The sequence below is a fragment of the Stenella coeruleoalba genome (genome assembly GCF_951394435.1).
Source record: "Stenella coeruleoalba genome assembly, chromosome: 11".
Taxonomy (NCBI): Eukaryota; Metazoa; Chordata; class Mammalia; order Artiodactyla; family Delphinidae; genus Stenella; species Stenella coeruleoalba.
The window spans coordinates 73121550-73140453 of record NC_137157.1 but is presented as its reverse complement, the minus strand read 5'-3'; the positions used below and the strand labels follow the sequence as shown (position 1 = coordinate 73140453).

The 18904-nt window shown below is 38.2% G+C and overlaps 1 protein-coding gene across 10 annotated transcripts in view; it reads left to right on the top strand.

Moving 5' to 3' along the window:
• Positions 1-18904, top strand: part of LOC307193824 (uncharacterized protein) — a 168437-nt gene that overhangs the window by 56143 nt on the left and 93390 nt on the right. For 7 of the 10 annotated variants that reach the window (XR_013830435.1, XM_079936389.1, XM_079936386.1 and 4 more), the window contains 2 exons: positions 12927-13062; positions 14712-14811. The exons of 1 other annotated variant lie outside the window; for it this stretch is intronic. Coding sequence is in view for 7 of the 9 variants with exons in the window: in XM_079936389.1 (XP_079792515.1) it covers positions 12927-13062; positions 14712-14811 (236 nt within the window). In the remaining 2 variants the exon portion in view is untranslated. Of the gene's footprint in view, positions 1-12471; positions 13063-14711; positions 14812-18904 lie in introns of all 10 variants that reach the window. 2 more of the 10 variants (XR_013830436.1, XM_079936385.1) reach the window with 1 other exon arrangement.

The following is an 18904-nucleotide window of genomic DNA, read 5'->3' as shown; positions in this document are numbered from 1 at the left end:
CCTCCACCTTTTTAGGGACCTGAGTAAACTAATGATGTGCTTCCATTGATTAAACAAGAATTCTCCAATATTCCATAGAAGAATCATACATTTCTTTAAGCCCTGTGTATGCTTCTAGGGTTTAGATTCTAAATCAAATAGGTTTCTGTTTTTCATTTAAAAAAAACGAACACAGGACTTCACTTGTAAATTTATTAACTTTTTTTTTTCTGTCTAGCAACAAGCAGTGACTATTGTTGGGTTGGTGGACATAATAAAGATGGCCATTCAGAAAATCACAAATTGTAGGAACTCTAGCATTCATGTAGCTCAGAACTGTAAGAAGAGACCAGAGGAAGATCAACATGCTTTAAAGTATATTACAAATCAATATTGAAATAGAGCTTAACATATAATTCATCTGGAAAGAAGCTCAGAACATGATTGCCAGTTATTTAATATTCTGGTCAAAGACAATGGAAGCACTATTAAAGTATGGCATTTTGACTGCCATTGGAAAGGTCAGGTTTCAAACAGCAGTGCACTAGTTGTGCTCAAAATGACTAAAGAATGATGAATAATTAAGTGAAGAGGAAATGGGAGACCTGCATTCTAATCTTGTTTTGGCCACTGATGGGAATCATGTGGACTGTAAGCCCATCACACAGTCATTTACCAGCTTGGTTTTCTCACCTGTAAAATGAGGGAGTGACTATAGTTCTTTAATAATCCATGATGATCTTTAGCGCTATGATTCTAGAAGCATCTTGATTTAATGCAGTTTGAGGATTTATGTCTAAACTCTAGCAAGCAGAAAAATGTTCTTTTATTTCTAAAATGGACTTGACATTGCGTTAACAGAGCAAATGAAATCTTTTGAAGATTGTTCAAAGAATCACCAACTTAAAATTCATCTCCATTGTTGGTTTTTATTGTCTGTTTAACTCTTACTAGATCTATAATAGTTTTATTTATTTTCCTTTGCACCTGGACTGGCAGCCTGTGTGGTTGGAGAAACACATCACCATTTATTTTAGATACTTTGTTATCAGAGCCAACTCTGTAATCTTTGCTCTGCCCGTGAATTATTTATTTAATTTGATGTGTTTTTTCCTGGATTCATAGTACATGTGTAAATGTACATAGTACATTTCCTTTTGTCATGATGCTTCTTTCCATTTATGGGACTGTAAATACAGCTGACTAAACCTCTCTAGTGGCCGAATACATATCAGGTCTTTTGTGTGAAGGATGCTAGCTAATCTTCCCGTTCATAGGCTGACTACATTTTTATTCATTTGCTTTTTTTCTACTCACCCCTGACAGTAGTATCTGTGGAATAAATAAAATAATGATACCTACTACTTATTTAACTCGGATCAGAAAACTTGACCTTTTCCTAATTTTTTACATTTGCTAGCTTTGTGGCAATATGCACCCCTATTTTTCTCTGAATCTCAGTTCACCCTCTACATGGGAATAATTATGCCTACCATACAACGTGGTGATCATAAAAGAAATTCTACCCATCTACTACCATATTGGGGAAAAATATTTCGATTGACTTTGACCAGACTTGGAGGCACATGTTTGCAGTGGCCTGTTTGAAAATACTGACTACATGGGGTACAGTGGGATACTCTGAAGGCACCTTACAGAGGTAGATAATATCTCTCCCAGGGCATCAACGCTAAAAGTGAGAAGCATTTTGATTTCTCATCAAGAAAGTAATGTTCTATGATGTTAATGGTTCTTAACTTTTGGTGATTCATTGAAATCTCCTGGGGAGCTTTTGATACTCTTAAAGCCCAGCCTGTAATTTATACCAATTAAATATGAATTTCTGGGGGTTGGACTGAGGCATTGGTATATTTTAAGGTTTGCAGAATGTAATGGTTAATTTTAAGTGTCAACTCTCAACTATATCCTGAGATACACAGATATTTTGCTAAACATTATTTCTGGGTGGGTCTGTGAGGGTGTTCCCAGATGAGATTAGCGTTTGAATTGGTAGATGGAGTAAAGCAGATTCCCCTCTCCAGTGTAGGTGGGCCTCATCCAATCTCTTGAGGGCCCCAAAAGAATAAAAAGTCAGAGGAAAGGAGAATTTGCTCTCTCTGCCTGAGTGTTTGATCTGATCCCCTGCCCTCTGACTGTGGCTTACGTCAGTTCCGAAAACTACACCCCTGGATTTCCTAGTTTCCAGCTTATATTTAATATACAATATATTTAATATGTTTAATATCAATTACATATGTTAAAGCAGTTACATATATTACATTATATTTATTATATATCTCCTATTGGTTCTGTTTCTCTGGAGTACCCTGACTAATATGGTGCTTCCAATACACTGTGAATATTGAGAACTACTATATATGTTAAAATACTATGGCTAAGGTATTACAAAAGTGGATGCCCTGACAGTGCAGTTCTGTTTCTTAAATGGGCAACTCAATGAGGATAAGTAGCAATGTAAATTATTTTTTTCATTTTAAATGGTGGCCAGTCATATATATATATATATATAAACACTTTGGGAGGCTATAAGACACTAATTAAAAGAACTTATAGGATATAAGCACTAAAACCACATCGACTCGCCACTCAGTAGAAGGAATTCTAGGCCCCAGTTATAGAAACCTCCATACCTGAATCATTGGAAAAGATGTAGAAAAGACTCTAAAACGATTGAAATTTTCAGAGATCCCTTGTGACCCTTTTGGAGGTCATGATATCAGGACTCACTGTCCCCTGAGTCTTGTTTTGTAATACAGAGAGGGACCCACAGTTACATAGTAAATTGACACCTGAGACTTGTTTTTTTTTCAGCTAGAAGTGGAAAGGAGAAATATCTTTCACTGAAGCAGAGAGTAGAGGTATAAGTGGGGAAGACAAGGTAAAGAAAGAGAAAAGAAAAGAATCCATTTAGAGAAGACTTGCTCTTGGGGCAAGCCCTGGACATACAGTCATTTATATATCCTATTTCAGGATACATTGCATGCTTTACTGTAAGTAAGCATTTAATGATTTGTCTTCCACATACTTTGCTTCATTAAAGAGATTCACTTCTGCTGGCATTTTGTTTCATGGGATCCCAGGCCCTTAGCATAGTCCCTTAGTAAAGTATCTGTGGAATGAATCAGTCAATATGTCCTCAAACTCAGTACCCTTCTCAAATCAGTTACCTGCTTTATACCATAACTGAGATTATATTATCATAGTGTTAGGACTCAAAGGGAAATATGATCTCGATTTTAGAAGTTGACGTCATCTGTTTTATCACCTCATCCAATGTAAGAATTCATGCTATAAAAGTACTGGTAATCTGGCCTCTGTTGGAGCACTCCTCGTATCTTGAATGCTCTACTTGGTGAGTTAAGTCATCCAGCATACGAACAGCTATAATTTCTACAAAGTACTTCCTTATAGTTGCCTTCCTGAAGCATGTCACCCATTGGTCTTAGCTTGACCTGATGGAACTACAGAGAAAAACATTTGAGTTTCAAATACCCATGTTTGCACTTCACATCTTTGTAGTCCATTATCACACAACTGAAGTCTACTTTTCTTCAGGAAAACATCTAATGTTTTTTCCTAAAAATCCTGTGAAAGTATGTCTAGGCCCTTCCCCATCTTGTTTATTGATGTTTGTACTTGCTTTTGTTTTCTAAAATACTCCCAAAAAGGCAATGCTCAGAACTGGATCTAGTGCTTCTGACATGGTCCTTTTGAGACAGAATGAGACAACATATGCAAAAAAGGAAATCTATATTTCTATTAAGTATAATTGTCTAATTCTTATATCATAAAATCTGCATGTGTTTGTTTCCAAAATAAAAATACAGAATAGTATAAATATACAATATTTTATATAATAGAATATAGATATAGAGTAGTATGGAAAAAACCCCCTGAAGTCATTCAAAATAACCCATTACCCAAAGAAAAGTACTTTCAGATCCATTCATCTCTGCTTTTTATCTCCCTATATTGTGTGTATGTTCATTTGTGTGAACATCACGCAAACATACTAATATATACACAGTTTAACGTAAATAAAAACATAATGTTTTAAACCCGTTTTAAAATTTAATGTAAGCATTGGACATTATTACATAGTTATAAATTTAATTCTGCATCAAAGTTTGCAAACTCTTGGCTGACTAGTTAAATTCAGCCCGTAGACATTTTATTTCCCACCCCCCAGCCCCACCCCCGGGCCTGCACAACATCCGAAAAGCCTAGGCATGTTGCAGCTTCTCCTGAAAAGTGGACAGTCTGGTGATACTTGGTGTGCAGCCTTACCTGGATGTGGGGGAAGTTGAAGCGCAGGTACATCTGATGCCCTGGGAGGTGTTCTCCAACGAGAGCTTCATCGTCAGCGTTTCCTGTTTGATGCAAACAGCCTGCAAGAACAGCCCCTCCTGGGTGAATTTGTGTTCCCGGAACATGATCATTTTAATAGCTGTAGCTCTAGGCAGTGGTTGTATACCACCATTCATTTCATAAATCCCCTTTCGGTAGACCTTAATGTTGGTTCCTTGTTTCTCCTATTATAAATAGTGTTGCAGCAAATATCTTTTTCACCCAGTTGCTTGATAGTCTTATGATGAGCTCCCAGACTAAATGTGGAATTGTGTGGCCAAAGTAGACTTCGAGGTCTCAGAACTTGTTTTAGTCTTTTACACATCATGAGAACCACAAAAACAGCCTTTATTTTTCACTTGCACTCTGTTAAGCAAACATGTGACCACTCTATATGTAAAAACAATTTTAAAAAATAGAGTTGTTCAAAAATACATAGTAATTAAATTAATATTTTATGGTAGAAAAATTATAAAATACAGAAAAATGTAAAGGAAAAATATAAATACACTTGCAGAACTCTGAGATAAATATTATCTTTTCCATTTTTGCACTTTCCCAGTTATATATGCATATATATTTATATAAACATATATATTTACATATATTTTATACATACATTATTTAATAAGGATAAGCTATACTGTTTATATAATTTTTATTTCTAGTACCTTTTCACCTAATGTTATCAGGACAATTTCCCACATGATCTAATATTCCTCATTTAGAAAATTTAAAAATTATTTAATATTTCAACATATGATATCACTTATTTAAACAATACCCTATTGTTGGAAACAAATTATTTCCAAGTTTTTCTTTTTTACAAATAGTATTCCAGTTAATGCCATGGTACCTAGATTTCTGTGAAATCCTTAGAATAAATTTCTACACATGTACTCACTAGGTCAAATATCCAACTCGTGCAGACAATTTTTAAAAAATCTATATTCAGACCTTGACATTCACAACTATATTAAGTATATTGATTTCATTTGTTTTGCTCTTTTGTTTTCACCCTGTTGATAGATAGGTAGGCAGATAGAGAGAGAGATAGGCATTTCTTTTAATTTAATACGTCTCTCATTGATCTTGTTGCCTCATGTCTCTGCCTCTTCTAAATATTTTTGCACAGTTTTGGCGTTAACTGGGTGTTTTGCCAAAAAGTCAGTTCAGTGTTCCTCAGATAGTTGTTCAATACTGCCCACCTCTTCAGGTGCTGAAAAAGGAAATTCTAATGATTTGTTAACACTTGTTAATATAGATAAGATTAAGGCCCCAATTTTCTTATGAAAGCTTACTACTTGGGGCTGGTTTCACAGAAATATCATAACATTATATGCAGTCAAGTTGCACTGATATTCCATATGAGGAAACAAAATCTGTGAAAGGATTTAAATATGAAAATAATTATGTAAATGATAAGTATTATTTATTATTAAGTATAATTAGTAGTTGTCAAGCAGATCCTTTTCTCCCAAAGAGCCACAAATCTTTGAAAATGAATGCTTGCAATTAATAATATTTAGATAGGGGAAAAATGAGTTTTTCTCAGCTTTTCCATCATAGCCTAGATACTGCCAGGCAAACAACTTGATAGAATCAGTGGAAGCTTAAACAGGTGATAATCTCCTCTTGCTCTCCAATTTATCACTAAATGGCTTTTCTGTGGATTGCAATCATTGAAAGGTTGTAATTGTAGCCTTCTGCTATATTTACCATTAGAAAATTTCTTTTTACATGGAGCGTGCTGTTCTAATAAGCAGTGGGTTTTTCACAAACTGGTTTATCATTCACAATGATTAGGTTCCCCCTTATTTGAAGGGGGGTGCATAAAATGCCACTTATGTTTTTTTTAAATTTAATTTTGTTTATTATTTTATGCAGCAGGTTCTCATTAGTTATCCATTTTATACATATTAGTGTATATATGTCAATCCCAATCTCCCAATTCATCCCACCACCACCCTCCCCTCGCCACTTTCCCCCCTTGGTGTCCATACATTTGTTCTCTACATCTGTGTTCTCTACATCATGTTTTTAAATGATTTTTTCTCTTTGCCTTTCCTGTTAGTGTAACCGGAGGTGGGGTCTAGCTGCTCGCCGCTCAAAAGCAAGTAAAGAGGCAAGGTTGGTGGAAAGGAAAGTTTACTTTGTTTTGGGTGCCGGCGACCAGGGGGTGTGGGAGGGAGGACGCCTGTCCGAAGGCCAACTCCCCGCACCCACCCAATGAGGGGGCAAGAGCTTTTATAGACGGAGGGAGGGGGGCTACACGCAGAAACAGCACAGTCAGCTCTGACCGTCATCTTGAAATTGGTCATCGGTGGTCTGACCAGTGTCATCTTGATTGTTTTAAGTACAGTTAGTCTTCAGTTCCAGGGTCGGTTCGTTCTCATTTCTTTGAGGCCAGTTCTCAGAATTGTGAATTGTGGCAGCTTATGTCATGCCTACAGTCTGGTCATCATGTACTTAACTTCTTCACCTAGTGGGGTTTCACACAGCTCACAGGATATGGCTCAGAATATTATCTATAGCCATTGAGGAGGAACTAAAGGTCCTTAACTTTGCTTACTGATAAATTATTATTGTTTTGTCCTGTTTGACTGCTTTTATTTTTTGCTTCTGCATTTTCTCACTTCTCTGATTAAACTTAATTTTGGGCTAAAGTTTTTCCACAGACAAAAAGCAGGCAGAGGACATGGTTAGGGGAAAGGATCATAGGGTCCTGCTCTGTCTCATTAGGAGTCTCATTTAGGTGCATAGTTAATGTCTGCATCGCTTGGCCTCTGCTAGAAGAGGAGTGAGGTGCACAGGACGCCCACGGCCTGCTCAGAAAGCCTACAAACATTGGAAAGGGATGGCGGTATCTGCCACACTGTCAACCTGTTCTACTCGGTGTGCTACTGCTGTTATAGCACATGCTGAGCTGTCAGTAAAAGTCAGTCAAAGCATTCTGTGTAGCGTAGGGAGGTGTGGGAAAAGGGGTCATTCCAGTTGCATAAAGATGATGCATCTGGTTGGCAAGAGGGCCCATATTCATGTTTAATCATGTATGGAGCCTCTGTCCTCCTTCCTGGTCCCCGTTACTCATCTGTTCAGGTCTCCCTGCCTCCCTGACCGCCTCCCCCATCTTCCCAGCTGCTCATCTCTGTACTTGATTCAGAGTATCTATGAGAGTCGGCCCTGAGCTGCAGGGCCCGATCTCTGCAAAAATGGATTGGTCTGTCGTGAGCCGCACAAAACAAAACGAAAATCAGGAAACGAGTGAAAGCATCTGTGAGCTAAAGTGGAATAATTATACCTCGGTACCCTGTTTATAAAGATATATAGCAGACTTCCTGCCATATTATCACCCAGTAAGTGTACTTTTTTTTTTTTCCTTTTAGTGAAGAGAGAATGCTTTTATGTCAATCTATTCATGCTTAAGACTCACAGTGCCTATTGTCTATAACTGTGAGATACAACTCGGGAAGGATATAGATGGAGTATTTGGCTTCAATAAAGTGGGTGGAGCAGGAAATGGGCCCTACACCTGGCCCTGTTTACAATGAGTGACTTGTTAAAAATGAGCATCTATACCAGGAAAAATTAATCAGCATATATAACCATAAGGAAGGTGGAAAGTGCTGATCACATACATTGCTCAGGTGCTGTCAGAGAGATTCCGGGGCTGATGGAGGCTATACAAGCCCTAGCATCAGATGGGAACAACTCTCTCCCCCACAAGCTAGCCCGCTTTCCCCCTTCCTAAAGGCAGGCCCTTACAAATGTGGTGTCTGGGGTGGTCCTCTAATTTTCCCTAATCTCTGTGTGGCTGTGGAATGAGATAGAGCTAACGTGCAAACAAAGGGTAGTGAAAATGACATGAGCTCTGGAGTGAGACAGAACTGCATCCAGATCCCATCCCTATCATTGATTTAGTTACATAAATTGAACAAGTTCCTTAAATTCTCTGAACTGCAGTTGCCTTGTCTGTGAGGTAGAAATCAGGTCAGTCTTTACTGGGTTATTGAATGCATTATAAATAATATATATAAAAGGCCTAGCACGGCACTGACATAAAACAGACACTCAAAGTGGTAACTATTACTATAACTCAGGAAAACTACTCTGCCCAACATAGGCAGTTCTAAAGTGAAACAATATATAATAAAATCTTATTCAGAAGAACTTACAAGTAGGCAGTGGATTGGGTAGCTATATCCTATGGCTAGGTCTCAGTGCATCAATTCATATCCAAGGAGATTCTCAACATGTAGTAGATGCAACGTATTTCCAATTAATATCATCATAAGAACTAAACCTCTGTATTTCTTTGGTTTCTAAGAAATTTTCAATCTTAATAATATGTTAGAGTACTTCTGGGTTTAGCTCTTACTAAATTATAAATAAATGCTATCATTTTATACCTAAGATGCATGGTTCACTCAGTGCAGGTGGGGGAAAACTGAATGTTTTAGACTGGCTAACTCTGGCTTGCTGAAGTTCTGGTACATGGGCTAAGTGGTGAAGTCAGTAAAGCTGATGAGGTTTCATTTCTAAATGTACTAGGACTAGGTCAAGATGCTAGTTTCCAACTGCATATATCCTTTCTGATGATGATCTTTTTTTTTTTTTTTTTTTTGCTTGAGTGTAAAGATATTCTTTTCTCTGTATTTTTGAGAAAATGTTAGCTTGGCTGTCCCAAGCTAACATATGACGTTATGTTAGCTAAAAACTATGACATTATGAAAGAGTGACTTCAGTGACTCAGTGCTTCCCACTTGGTAATTTCTCTCACCCTCAGGAGTAGCCTCAAATGCTAGCTCCCATCAATTACTGGATGCCCCATATTTTCCCAGCATCATTATAATCACTCCTATCAGTTCAGCACCTGTAATGAGCCAGGCTGCTTATAGATTTACAACCTTCACTGCTTTATATATATTAGCTCAGTTTGCTACCTCTTGTCCCCCTCAAGCCAATATCAAATGTTTATTAATTAGGTAAAAATGGTATTAACCGCTTACATCAGGAAGGGCAAAAGGGTATCATCTTGAGTGCCCATTTTGAATGAGTGGTAATGGTTGGCAGAAGCACTGAATTAAGAAACAAATTTAAGCTCTGTCCAGCCTTAGAGGGGAAGAATGCCGTGATTGATTAGCAATGTCTGCCTTGGTTAAAAGAAAAAAGAATAGAAATAGGTTGAGTGACTTGCAGGACGGAAAGGATGGGGATTCTCAGGCTCAATTTCCTTGCTGTTTATAAGCTTCTTAGAGACACAGGTAATGTTTCAACTTTCCATCATGTTGCCACAGTGTTCATTTCCAAATCATTTATTTCTTCACTCCTCCATTTATTCCTGCTGAATTCTCCTGGACTCAGAAACTTCACACACTCTATTCCCTTATGTTGAGCCTCACATACTTCCAAGTGGCCTCCAAGGGTGGCCTTGTCCTGTTTATCCCGAGAAGTTCCCCCAGGTTAATATGTGTCGCAACGTCTTTCTCTTTTATACTATAGAACTTGTGTGAATTTGTAATTATTTGTTAGAATGTTTTCTTGTTAATTTACTGTTTCCCTCACTGAACCCTAAATTCCATGAGCCCAAGAACCGCATCTCTCTTTTTGACAAGCCACCTTATTTATACCCGGCACACACATCTGGGAAAGAGTAGACATTTAATAAATATTTGTTGAAACAGCAAATCCACTAAACTTTGGAGATTCAAACTTAATGAAACATGGATCCTGGCTTCACAGAACTCATATTGTAGTGAAGCAGAAAGTTGATTAAGTAAATGATTATGATGCAATGTGATAAAAGAAACACAGACTGCCTGGATCAGGGGGCAGGTGTTGGGGACGCATTCTAAAAGTGATGTCAAGATTGAAGAGTAAGGTGTAAAAATGGGCCTTTTAAGAAAAATCAAGCGCTGCAACTTGTGCGATTTGAATTTGATATGTTCCACCATTAAAGTTTTTTTTAAATCAAGCAGGGTATATTAACATGCATCTGTAGTATTGCCCTAAAAGCATTTTAAAAGAAATATGGATGTCTTACCTACAGAGGCACACAATTAGGCTTTTCCCTCAAGGTATTCTTAGTGTTAACCCTTTATATTGCTTTTTACTTGATGTACCCACTAATTGTTCTGATCCAGTGACCTTGATGAAATTTTTGGTCATTTGCAAAAGTGTCAGTGGGGATTATGTGAGCACGAGTCTTTCAGAATTTTAAGTAGAAAATGGCTCAAGCATCTCCTACAGTTAGGGTACATGTGGTTACAGTAGAATAATTTAGAGAAGTGAAATTGGGTTTGTCTCTTTAGGTTTAAATATATGACTTGGGGATAATAAAGGAAAATCATTACTAGCACAACAAGGGATATTTAAAATAAAAGATGGTTTTAGGTACACCACTAACTTTCTTACAGCGTCAATGATAAATTGTTAGGTATTATATTGATGGTAGCAGGCGGTAACATGTCCCTTTGTAGTTGAAGCTTTTTTTAAAGCTTATTTTTATTTTTTTTAACACCTTTATTGGAGTATAATTGCTTTACAATGATGTGTTAGTTTCTGCTTTATAACAAAGTGAATCAGCTATACACATACATATATCCCCATATCTCCTCCCTCTTGCGTCTTCCTCCCTCCCACCCTCCCTATCCCACCCCTCTAAGTGGTCACAAAGCACCGAGCTGATCTCCCTGTGCTATGCAGCTGCTTCCCACTAGCTATCTATTTTACATTTGGTAGTGTATATATGTCCATGCCACTCTCTCACTACGTCCCAGCTTACCCTTCCCCCTCCCCGTGTCCTCAAGTCCATTCTCTACATCTGCGTCTTTATTCCTGTCCTGCCCCTAGGTTCTTCAGAGCCTTTTTTTTTTTTTTAGATTCCATATATATGTGTTAGCATACAGTATTTGTTTTTCTCTTTCTGACTTACTTCACTCTGTATGACAGACTCTAGGTCCATCCACCTCACTACAAATAACACAATTTCATTTCTTTTTATGGCTGAGTAATATTCCATTGCATATATGTGCCACACCTTTATCCATTCATCCGTCGATGGACACTTAGGTTGCTAGTTGAAGCTTTTTTGTACAAATAAGCTGGAGGGGGGTTTTTTTGGCTCGATTATATATTTATTCTTTATATATTTATTCTCTGCCTTATTCTAAGGCAGAGAGGAAGAAAGGGAGGGATAGACTAAGAAAGTATGGAGCAAAACATTTCCTTAAATCACATTTAAAATAAGGTAGAGTGTAGTAAAATACAGGAAGGTAGACTGAAAGGCAACAGTAAATTTTTTTTAAAGAACTTTTATAATTATATTACATCACTTGACAGAGCTGTAGTGCTTTGTGTAGGCCTTTAAAACTTCCCCCAAACATGTTCATTCACCTTGATTCAGTCATGTGCAGAGAAGTTCCTTGTTGGGTTGGTAAAGCAGAATCATATCCAGGCTCTAGCTAGATCCAAACACTATTGCAGTTCTGTACAAACCTGTGTGGTATGTACAGATAGAAACAATAATATGTAAACCTGTTCCCCTTTGGTACATTGATCATTTCCTAAACTTATTTCACCTGTACCCACCACCCCTCCCCCCCCCCACACACAAAGCACTAATACCCCTGTAAGATATATTAAATGTGTTGGTTTGGATAACTAGAATTTGATGGACAGAATTCCTCCAGCAAGAGGGAGTTTTAGGTAGAATGGAAGAGAAACTCATGGAAACGCTTGAATGGTCCTTTCCTTGATTCCACAAAATGAGTAAGACTGATCGAGTCCCTTTAATATGCAGCATCCATATTGCATTTGTTCTTACATTTTATGCTGTAATTAAATAGAGTAAAAGTTATTGAGTGAATATTAAGTTTATTGGGTAGCTGAGTTGATAATTGTATTTTATTTTTGTGCATTGGAAATCTATGTACATTTATATTGTAGGAATATGGCAATGCTCCAAGAAAACTGAGAAATTCACTGGTAATTTCCCACCCAAAGAGAGCCATTGTTAACGTTTTAATATTATACTCTTTGTGTCAGTTTGTGTTTTAGTCAAAAATGGCATCTTATTGCTTGAATTTGCATTTCACCGATTATGTGATAAAAACTCCTTTTTAGGGCTTCCCTGGTGGCGCAGTGGTTGAGAGTCCGCCTGCCGATGCAGGGGACGCGGATTGGTGCCCCGGTCCGGGAAGATCCCACATGCCGCGGAGCGGCTGGTCCCGCGAGCCATGGCCGCTGAGCCTGCGCGTCCGGAGCCTGTGCTCCGCAACGGGAGAGGCCACAACAGTGAGAGGCCCGTGTACCGGAAAAAAAAAAACAAACAAAACTCCGTTTTAATTTAATTTTTCTTAAGGTAACATTGGTTACCGCCTCTCAGCTCGAAATTCACTCTTTTGTTACTTGCTCTGTGAAAAGTGCTATGGGTCCTTTAAATAGTTTTTCCTTGGCCAGCTCGTGTGATGTTAGGCTTTCCTAATTGATGGCACCTGAGGAAGGTGTTGCTTCGTGATGCCCCGGTGCTTGCTGGGAAGGCTCTTGGTGGCGTCTTCAGCACCCACTCACTCCTGCAGCTCCGAGGGCGTCGTCAGCCCTGCTCCCGGGGCTCACAACTTCTCCGGTAGCCGGCTTCAGCAGTGCGCAGAGAGAGCAGTGGACGACAGCTTCCGTCGGCATCTTCTATCAAGCAGTTTTGGAGTAGCGCCTCAGGTGAGAAATCTCCCCGTGCATAGTTTTACTGGAACCCTAGAATGTGGATTTCCAGCAACTTACAGAGGGCATATTTCCAGAAAGTTCCACCATGAGACACCACAGCAGCTTCTTTACCATCCAGTGAGCCACAGTCATGCTCTTTTCAACCGGGTCTGGACCTCAGTCCTGTGGGCAGGGAGGAGGAGGTCTTCTTTTCAACTGGAGGGTTAGCGGCTCTCCTTATTTCTGCTAACTGTGTGTTGTGGCATTCTCTTTACTTGTCGCTGGCCATTCCTTCCTTACTCTAATCCTCTTTCATAATTAATAGTTTTTTCATTACACTTTCCATGCTCAGATTACTGTTTGTTTTTCTTCTGGTTGGACCCAGAATAATAACTAAATAATCTAATATTAGTGTGTTATTGTTTTATTTTAAAACCCATTTTTCACATTTTTTTGTTTCTACATCATTATTTTAATGGTTTCATAGTAGTCCATGTAGTAGTAAATACTTCATGCCTATTGTTATACAGTTTATAATATATGTTTTCATTTTCACAATTGTAGACAATGCTTTAGTGAACATCTTGGTACACATCCTTTGCTCCTATCCATAATGATTTTCATTAGTTCTCAGTCATTTGGACATTTTAGTCAGAGGCAAATGATGAACACACCACGTAAAGTGCTTTATATATATCCAGCGGAATACTGAACATATTATTTAGTGCCATAGCAAAACATCAGAAAAAAGTGAGGAAATCATGATTTTTATTGTCTTCTGCCAAACTCTCATAGCAAGAATCTGAAAAATCTCTGGTGAAACACAACTGAACCTAGATTTGAGATTGAGCCATTAAATCCCAGTTATCACCAATCACTTCTGGCTGCTTCTGATTAAACACTTTCTTTGTGTTTACGATTGGGGAATCCACCTCATGAAAAGAATGGCAAATGGGAAAGAAGTAAATGATACAGAATATCTTGGTCGTTCCTGGGAGAGAGTGCTCTGACAAAGCAAACGGTTTACCTGAATGTCTTAAGCAAACTGAGCTTGGCTGATTTCCTGTGCTTACAGAAAAGAACTGCTGTAACTTCAGCTGGAAACCCTAAGCCAGTGGCTCAGTGGTGGTTTTTTTTTGACGTGCCTGCGTCACAGGTATAAACAATCTGCGATGTTGAGCTAAACATACCTAAACTGCTGAGGATCTTTCAGGTTAATTTAAACCAACAGGGAATGATCCTGACTGGCAACAATAGAAGATTCTCTCCCAGCAGGAAGTGCATGGGGGCATCCCTTCTAGATCAGACATGCTTCAGAGACTGCTTCTGGAAGCGGTCGTCTTAATTGAATGTTTGTGTCTGAATGTTTGTTGCTCACAGATGTTTCTCACCAATACTGTTGAGCCTTTTGGTGGTTTCTAAAAGAGGCTATGTTAATCTCAGAACAAGGAGATACAACATATATGACGTGTAATCACACTATAATGATAAAAATAGACACATGCCATCATTGTTGTCATGGGCATTATCAACAACACAACACAATCACTGTAACTTATTGGGCACCTGTTATGTAGACAACGTGTCTCTTGTCCATGGATTAGTGTAGTTAATCCTCACAAAGCTCTTAAGAAGTAAGTACCAATAATATCCCCATTTTACAGATGAAGACACTGAGGAAGAGAAAAGTTAAGAATTTGCCTATGATCAGTTATCCATCTGTTCAGCCAGTGCACAAATTACACTGCCCAACTCCAAGATCAGGTGAGTACAATGGCCTGAACACCATGCATTACTGCTTCCCACATATTTAGGAGCTAAAAGAAATCAAGTAGTGGACCTTAAAGAAAATCTTCCTCTACCTTCGTTCAACTCTTTTCGCTTTCATTGTGGTGGAGTCTGTGAGAGACTTAATGTATCATGTAGAATTATCAAGTTAAATGACTGCATTTTTCCCCTTAATTGACCATTTTGAATTGAATTGCTTGGATTTATCAGATTTTTTGTAATGCAGTGTGGTCTACAATAGCTATTACCAGCCTCTTTCCCACCATCACTACACCTGAAAAATAAAGTTCACACATATGACATTCTATCATGTGCTTATCCAGAATTAACGCACAAAGCTGCATAAGTAAAAATCTGTGGTTTACGCACAGTTTCTTCCAGGCCAGCTGCTGTGTCTCCCAGTCACCCTAGGGTCTGCAGTTAAGGACCTGCAAGTCTAGAGAAACTGAGAGAGACGTGTTGGCTTGGCCAATAGATCTTGAGCACCTATAAAGTGCAAGGAGCTGCTGGATCACTGTGGTGGACTTGTCGGGGATTTAAAAATAATAAGACAGCCTAGGAGACAGGCTTTGACACCACTGACAAAAATACACTTCAATTACCAGGCAGTGAGAAAAGGAGGGACGTGGGTAGAGGAACATGTCAGCAGGGTGTGCTGCGTGTGGCCCATCTTCAAGTCTCAGTTGAATCCTACTGTTCAAATGTGGGCCACTTGTGGGAAATTCTGTACCATGAGGGTTTTGCTTAATGTTTAAAAAGTCTTACAAAAAGATGAATAGGAGACATAGCAGGTGGCAAATCAGAAAGTTGTGTCTTGTAAACAGGGGGAGGTCAATCCAACCTCCAAATCCCAAAATATATCAATATCCCATAATAGAGAATCACTATCAGGGAACTTGCTGTTTGTTTATTAGTGGCAGCATGGCATAAAATCAGGATAATTCAGCGTTTAAAATCCCTACTTTGTTTGAATTTATAACTAGTATAAATACTTCTGAGATTATATACATTTAAATTTTTTCTGCAACAAGTTAGACAGGATCACAAATTCACATGATGCTCAAAAGAACACTCAGAAATATTTAATGAAAACCTTCATTCTAGTGATGAGGAAACTCTAGCTCAAATAAGAAGCAAAAAACCATACTCAAGCAAACAAATCTGTAAAAGAGTTGTAATCAGAAATATCCAGTTGTCCTACCTCCTAATTTTGTGATCCATCTGCTTCACCATCAGTCAAAAAATCTGATTCTTCGAAGAAAGAACTTCGGCTTGGCTTTAGAGAGTAAGATTAAAAAAAAAAAGAAAAAACCAAACACTTAGGCAAAGGAACAAACAGCCAAAATTAAGTAAATGTGGGATTTTTTTTAAACCAGCGTTGTCTGCATTGTTATTTTGGGCTCAGAGCGATAGCTTGATGCCAAATTTAAATGGAAAGCATTATCTACTCCATATTTATAAATCTTTAGATTCTGCATGTGTCATGAAAAATGTAAGTAAATTTTATAATAGTAAGGTGTGTGGGATTAATTTGTATTCTATGTTGAAAAGCTCCAGGGTAGGCAATTAATTCATGAAACACCAGCGATTGCTGCCTTAAGGGCTACATTGCTAGATAAAATTACAGACCTCAAATCTTATTATTACACTGGTATCTATTTTTTGTGTGGTCTAGGGAATATATCATCTTAAATTGAATATTTACCTTATCAGTAGGCTAAGGGTATCTTCTGGGTTCTGCCCCCTTCGACTCTAGAACACATTGTCTGGTTGTGAATATTAATATGCTGCTTATATAGGTAGGTACTACTGCTTACTGTTTTCACTTCATGGCACACTTATTAAATGATACTTGTATGCTATACTAGAATAAACTAGAGGGGATCTAAATGGAGCTTGGTAAAAATTGTATAGCCTTTATATTAAACAATGATAAAGTAAAACAACTAATGTAAATAAAAATTTAAAATAACAAGCCATAATAAAGTATGAAGTATTGGGAAAGATATCAAATACTTAATTTACATAATTTTCAAGTAATGCTTTTCAGGATTTTTACTGAGAAACTTGTAGTTGCTTCCACAAACATAAGTGTTTTTTGGTTTTTTTGTTTGTTTTGTTTTGTTTACCAGGTCTTACTCTTGAAGTTGTGACTGTAATTCTAATCAATGTTTTAATAACATCTCTCTATTTTTGATTGTCACATTAGACAAGAAAATTTTAATCATTTTTACGATCAAAAATTTTCAAGCCAGTGTTTTTCAAAGAATCTAGTTTCTTCTTTCTTTGGCACACAAAAACTCATTGCAGTATCATCTGATGATGTGTATGAGACTGATTTCGTTCCAAGTTGGTGGTTGCTTTTGTAAGGTATGTCCCAATAATGATGGTAGAAGGCACAGACTGTGGTAGAGCCTTCACATCCACTAGGCGGTCATATCATCTTTACATGAAGACAGAGATGGGCGGGTAACCACCTAAACCCACGCTGACAAGGTCTCCTGGGACTCCCGCCCCTGACCTGCTGTATCTTTGCTCTGGATCATTAGTTCTTGTAGCAATCCTAGCAATCTCTTGTTCACCATCAGCACTGGCATACTCGCCGCTGGCTGTTGCACAAGCTGATGCCCACTGGTTGAATGGCGAGAGAACTTTGATGGACCCATGGGTGTGGTGTTTCTCACTGTGTCTGCCATCCGAGACCACTTTTGACCTTTTGTCTGACTCTCTCTCTCTCTCGGGTAACCTTCCTGGGAGACCCTAGAGAGGCTATTTGTGGCTGAATGTGAATAGTTGCAGGGTTCTGGGTAACCCAGGCTGTACCAGGCAGCCCCAAGGGTTGAGGGGATCATTATCTCATGTCCCACTTACAAACATTAGATTCAGAACTGTATACCTAAGCAGACTGCTTGGTACCCTCTGATTCAGGTATGTGACTTAAAACAGCCTTGAAGAACTTTGAAAGTCATATAAAAAATGGCAAACTTCTCTATTTTACCCTTTCTTTACCTAGACTAAACCTGCAGCCTCACAGGAGCTGAGAACATATTTATTCTTTATCTTTTACTTAAGACACTCAGCAGGAAGGTAACACACTTTGAATGAAAAAGGACAATTCAAGTTAGGTTGGTGCTTTGCCTAAGCCAGAAAGGTTTAGGGAGAGAATTTGAGGATGAAGAACAAAAGAGACAAGCTTTTTTCTTTTCTTTTTTTTTAACCTCTCATGGTTTGACTTAATTCTATTATTTGAATGATTTTGAATTGATTTGGACACACCCACATTTAAATATAAGTTCCAAAATGCATTCTAAAGTCAAATGGAAAGTAATTTGTGTGGTCTTGTTATGAAAATAATTGTTTTATTCTCTGTATACTCCAGTCTCTTCACTCATTTATTCATACTTGTATTCATCTATTTACACATCATTCATATATTCACAAAATATTTGTTACTGTGGATACTATACCTGGTATTGATCTAGGTGCTGAGCTGGAAAGGTGAAAAAGTCATTATCATTACCTTGGAGGGTCTCCCAGTCTTGAGGGGAGTCATAGAGGTTAACACATAATTATTGTACAGGTGGACAAGTATCATTATAGTCTTATGAACAGAATATCAGGAGAAAAATATTTTATTTAGTCTTATTATGTATTTGAGTATTCACCTGCCCAAGATGGAAATCTATCTAATAGAGTTTGTGCTTTTAAGGACATAATCCAACATGATACTTTTTATTTGCTGAGATCTTTTCTCCATGAAGTGAATTAGGAGCCCAGGCTTCTTCTGTGTCCTGACTCTATTTCCTAGGGCCTCAAAGCCTTTGGAATGTAGTTGGAAGACAGAGGAGAAAAGGGTGTAGAGGCTCTGCTCTTAATCACTCCATCCCAGAAGTGACATTCATTACCTTTGCTCACATTCCATTGACAGGGTATACATGCAGGAGGTGCTGGGTCCTGCAGCCCTGGCAAGTTAACGTCTAGCAATAGTTTTACACAGACGAAGGCTAGGAGCTCTTTGCTGAATTGCTCACATTCTCTGGACAAAAGTAAGGAAGTCTCTGGCTGTTTA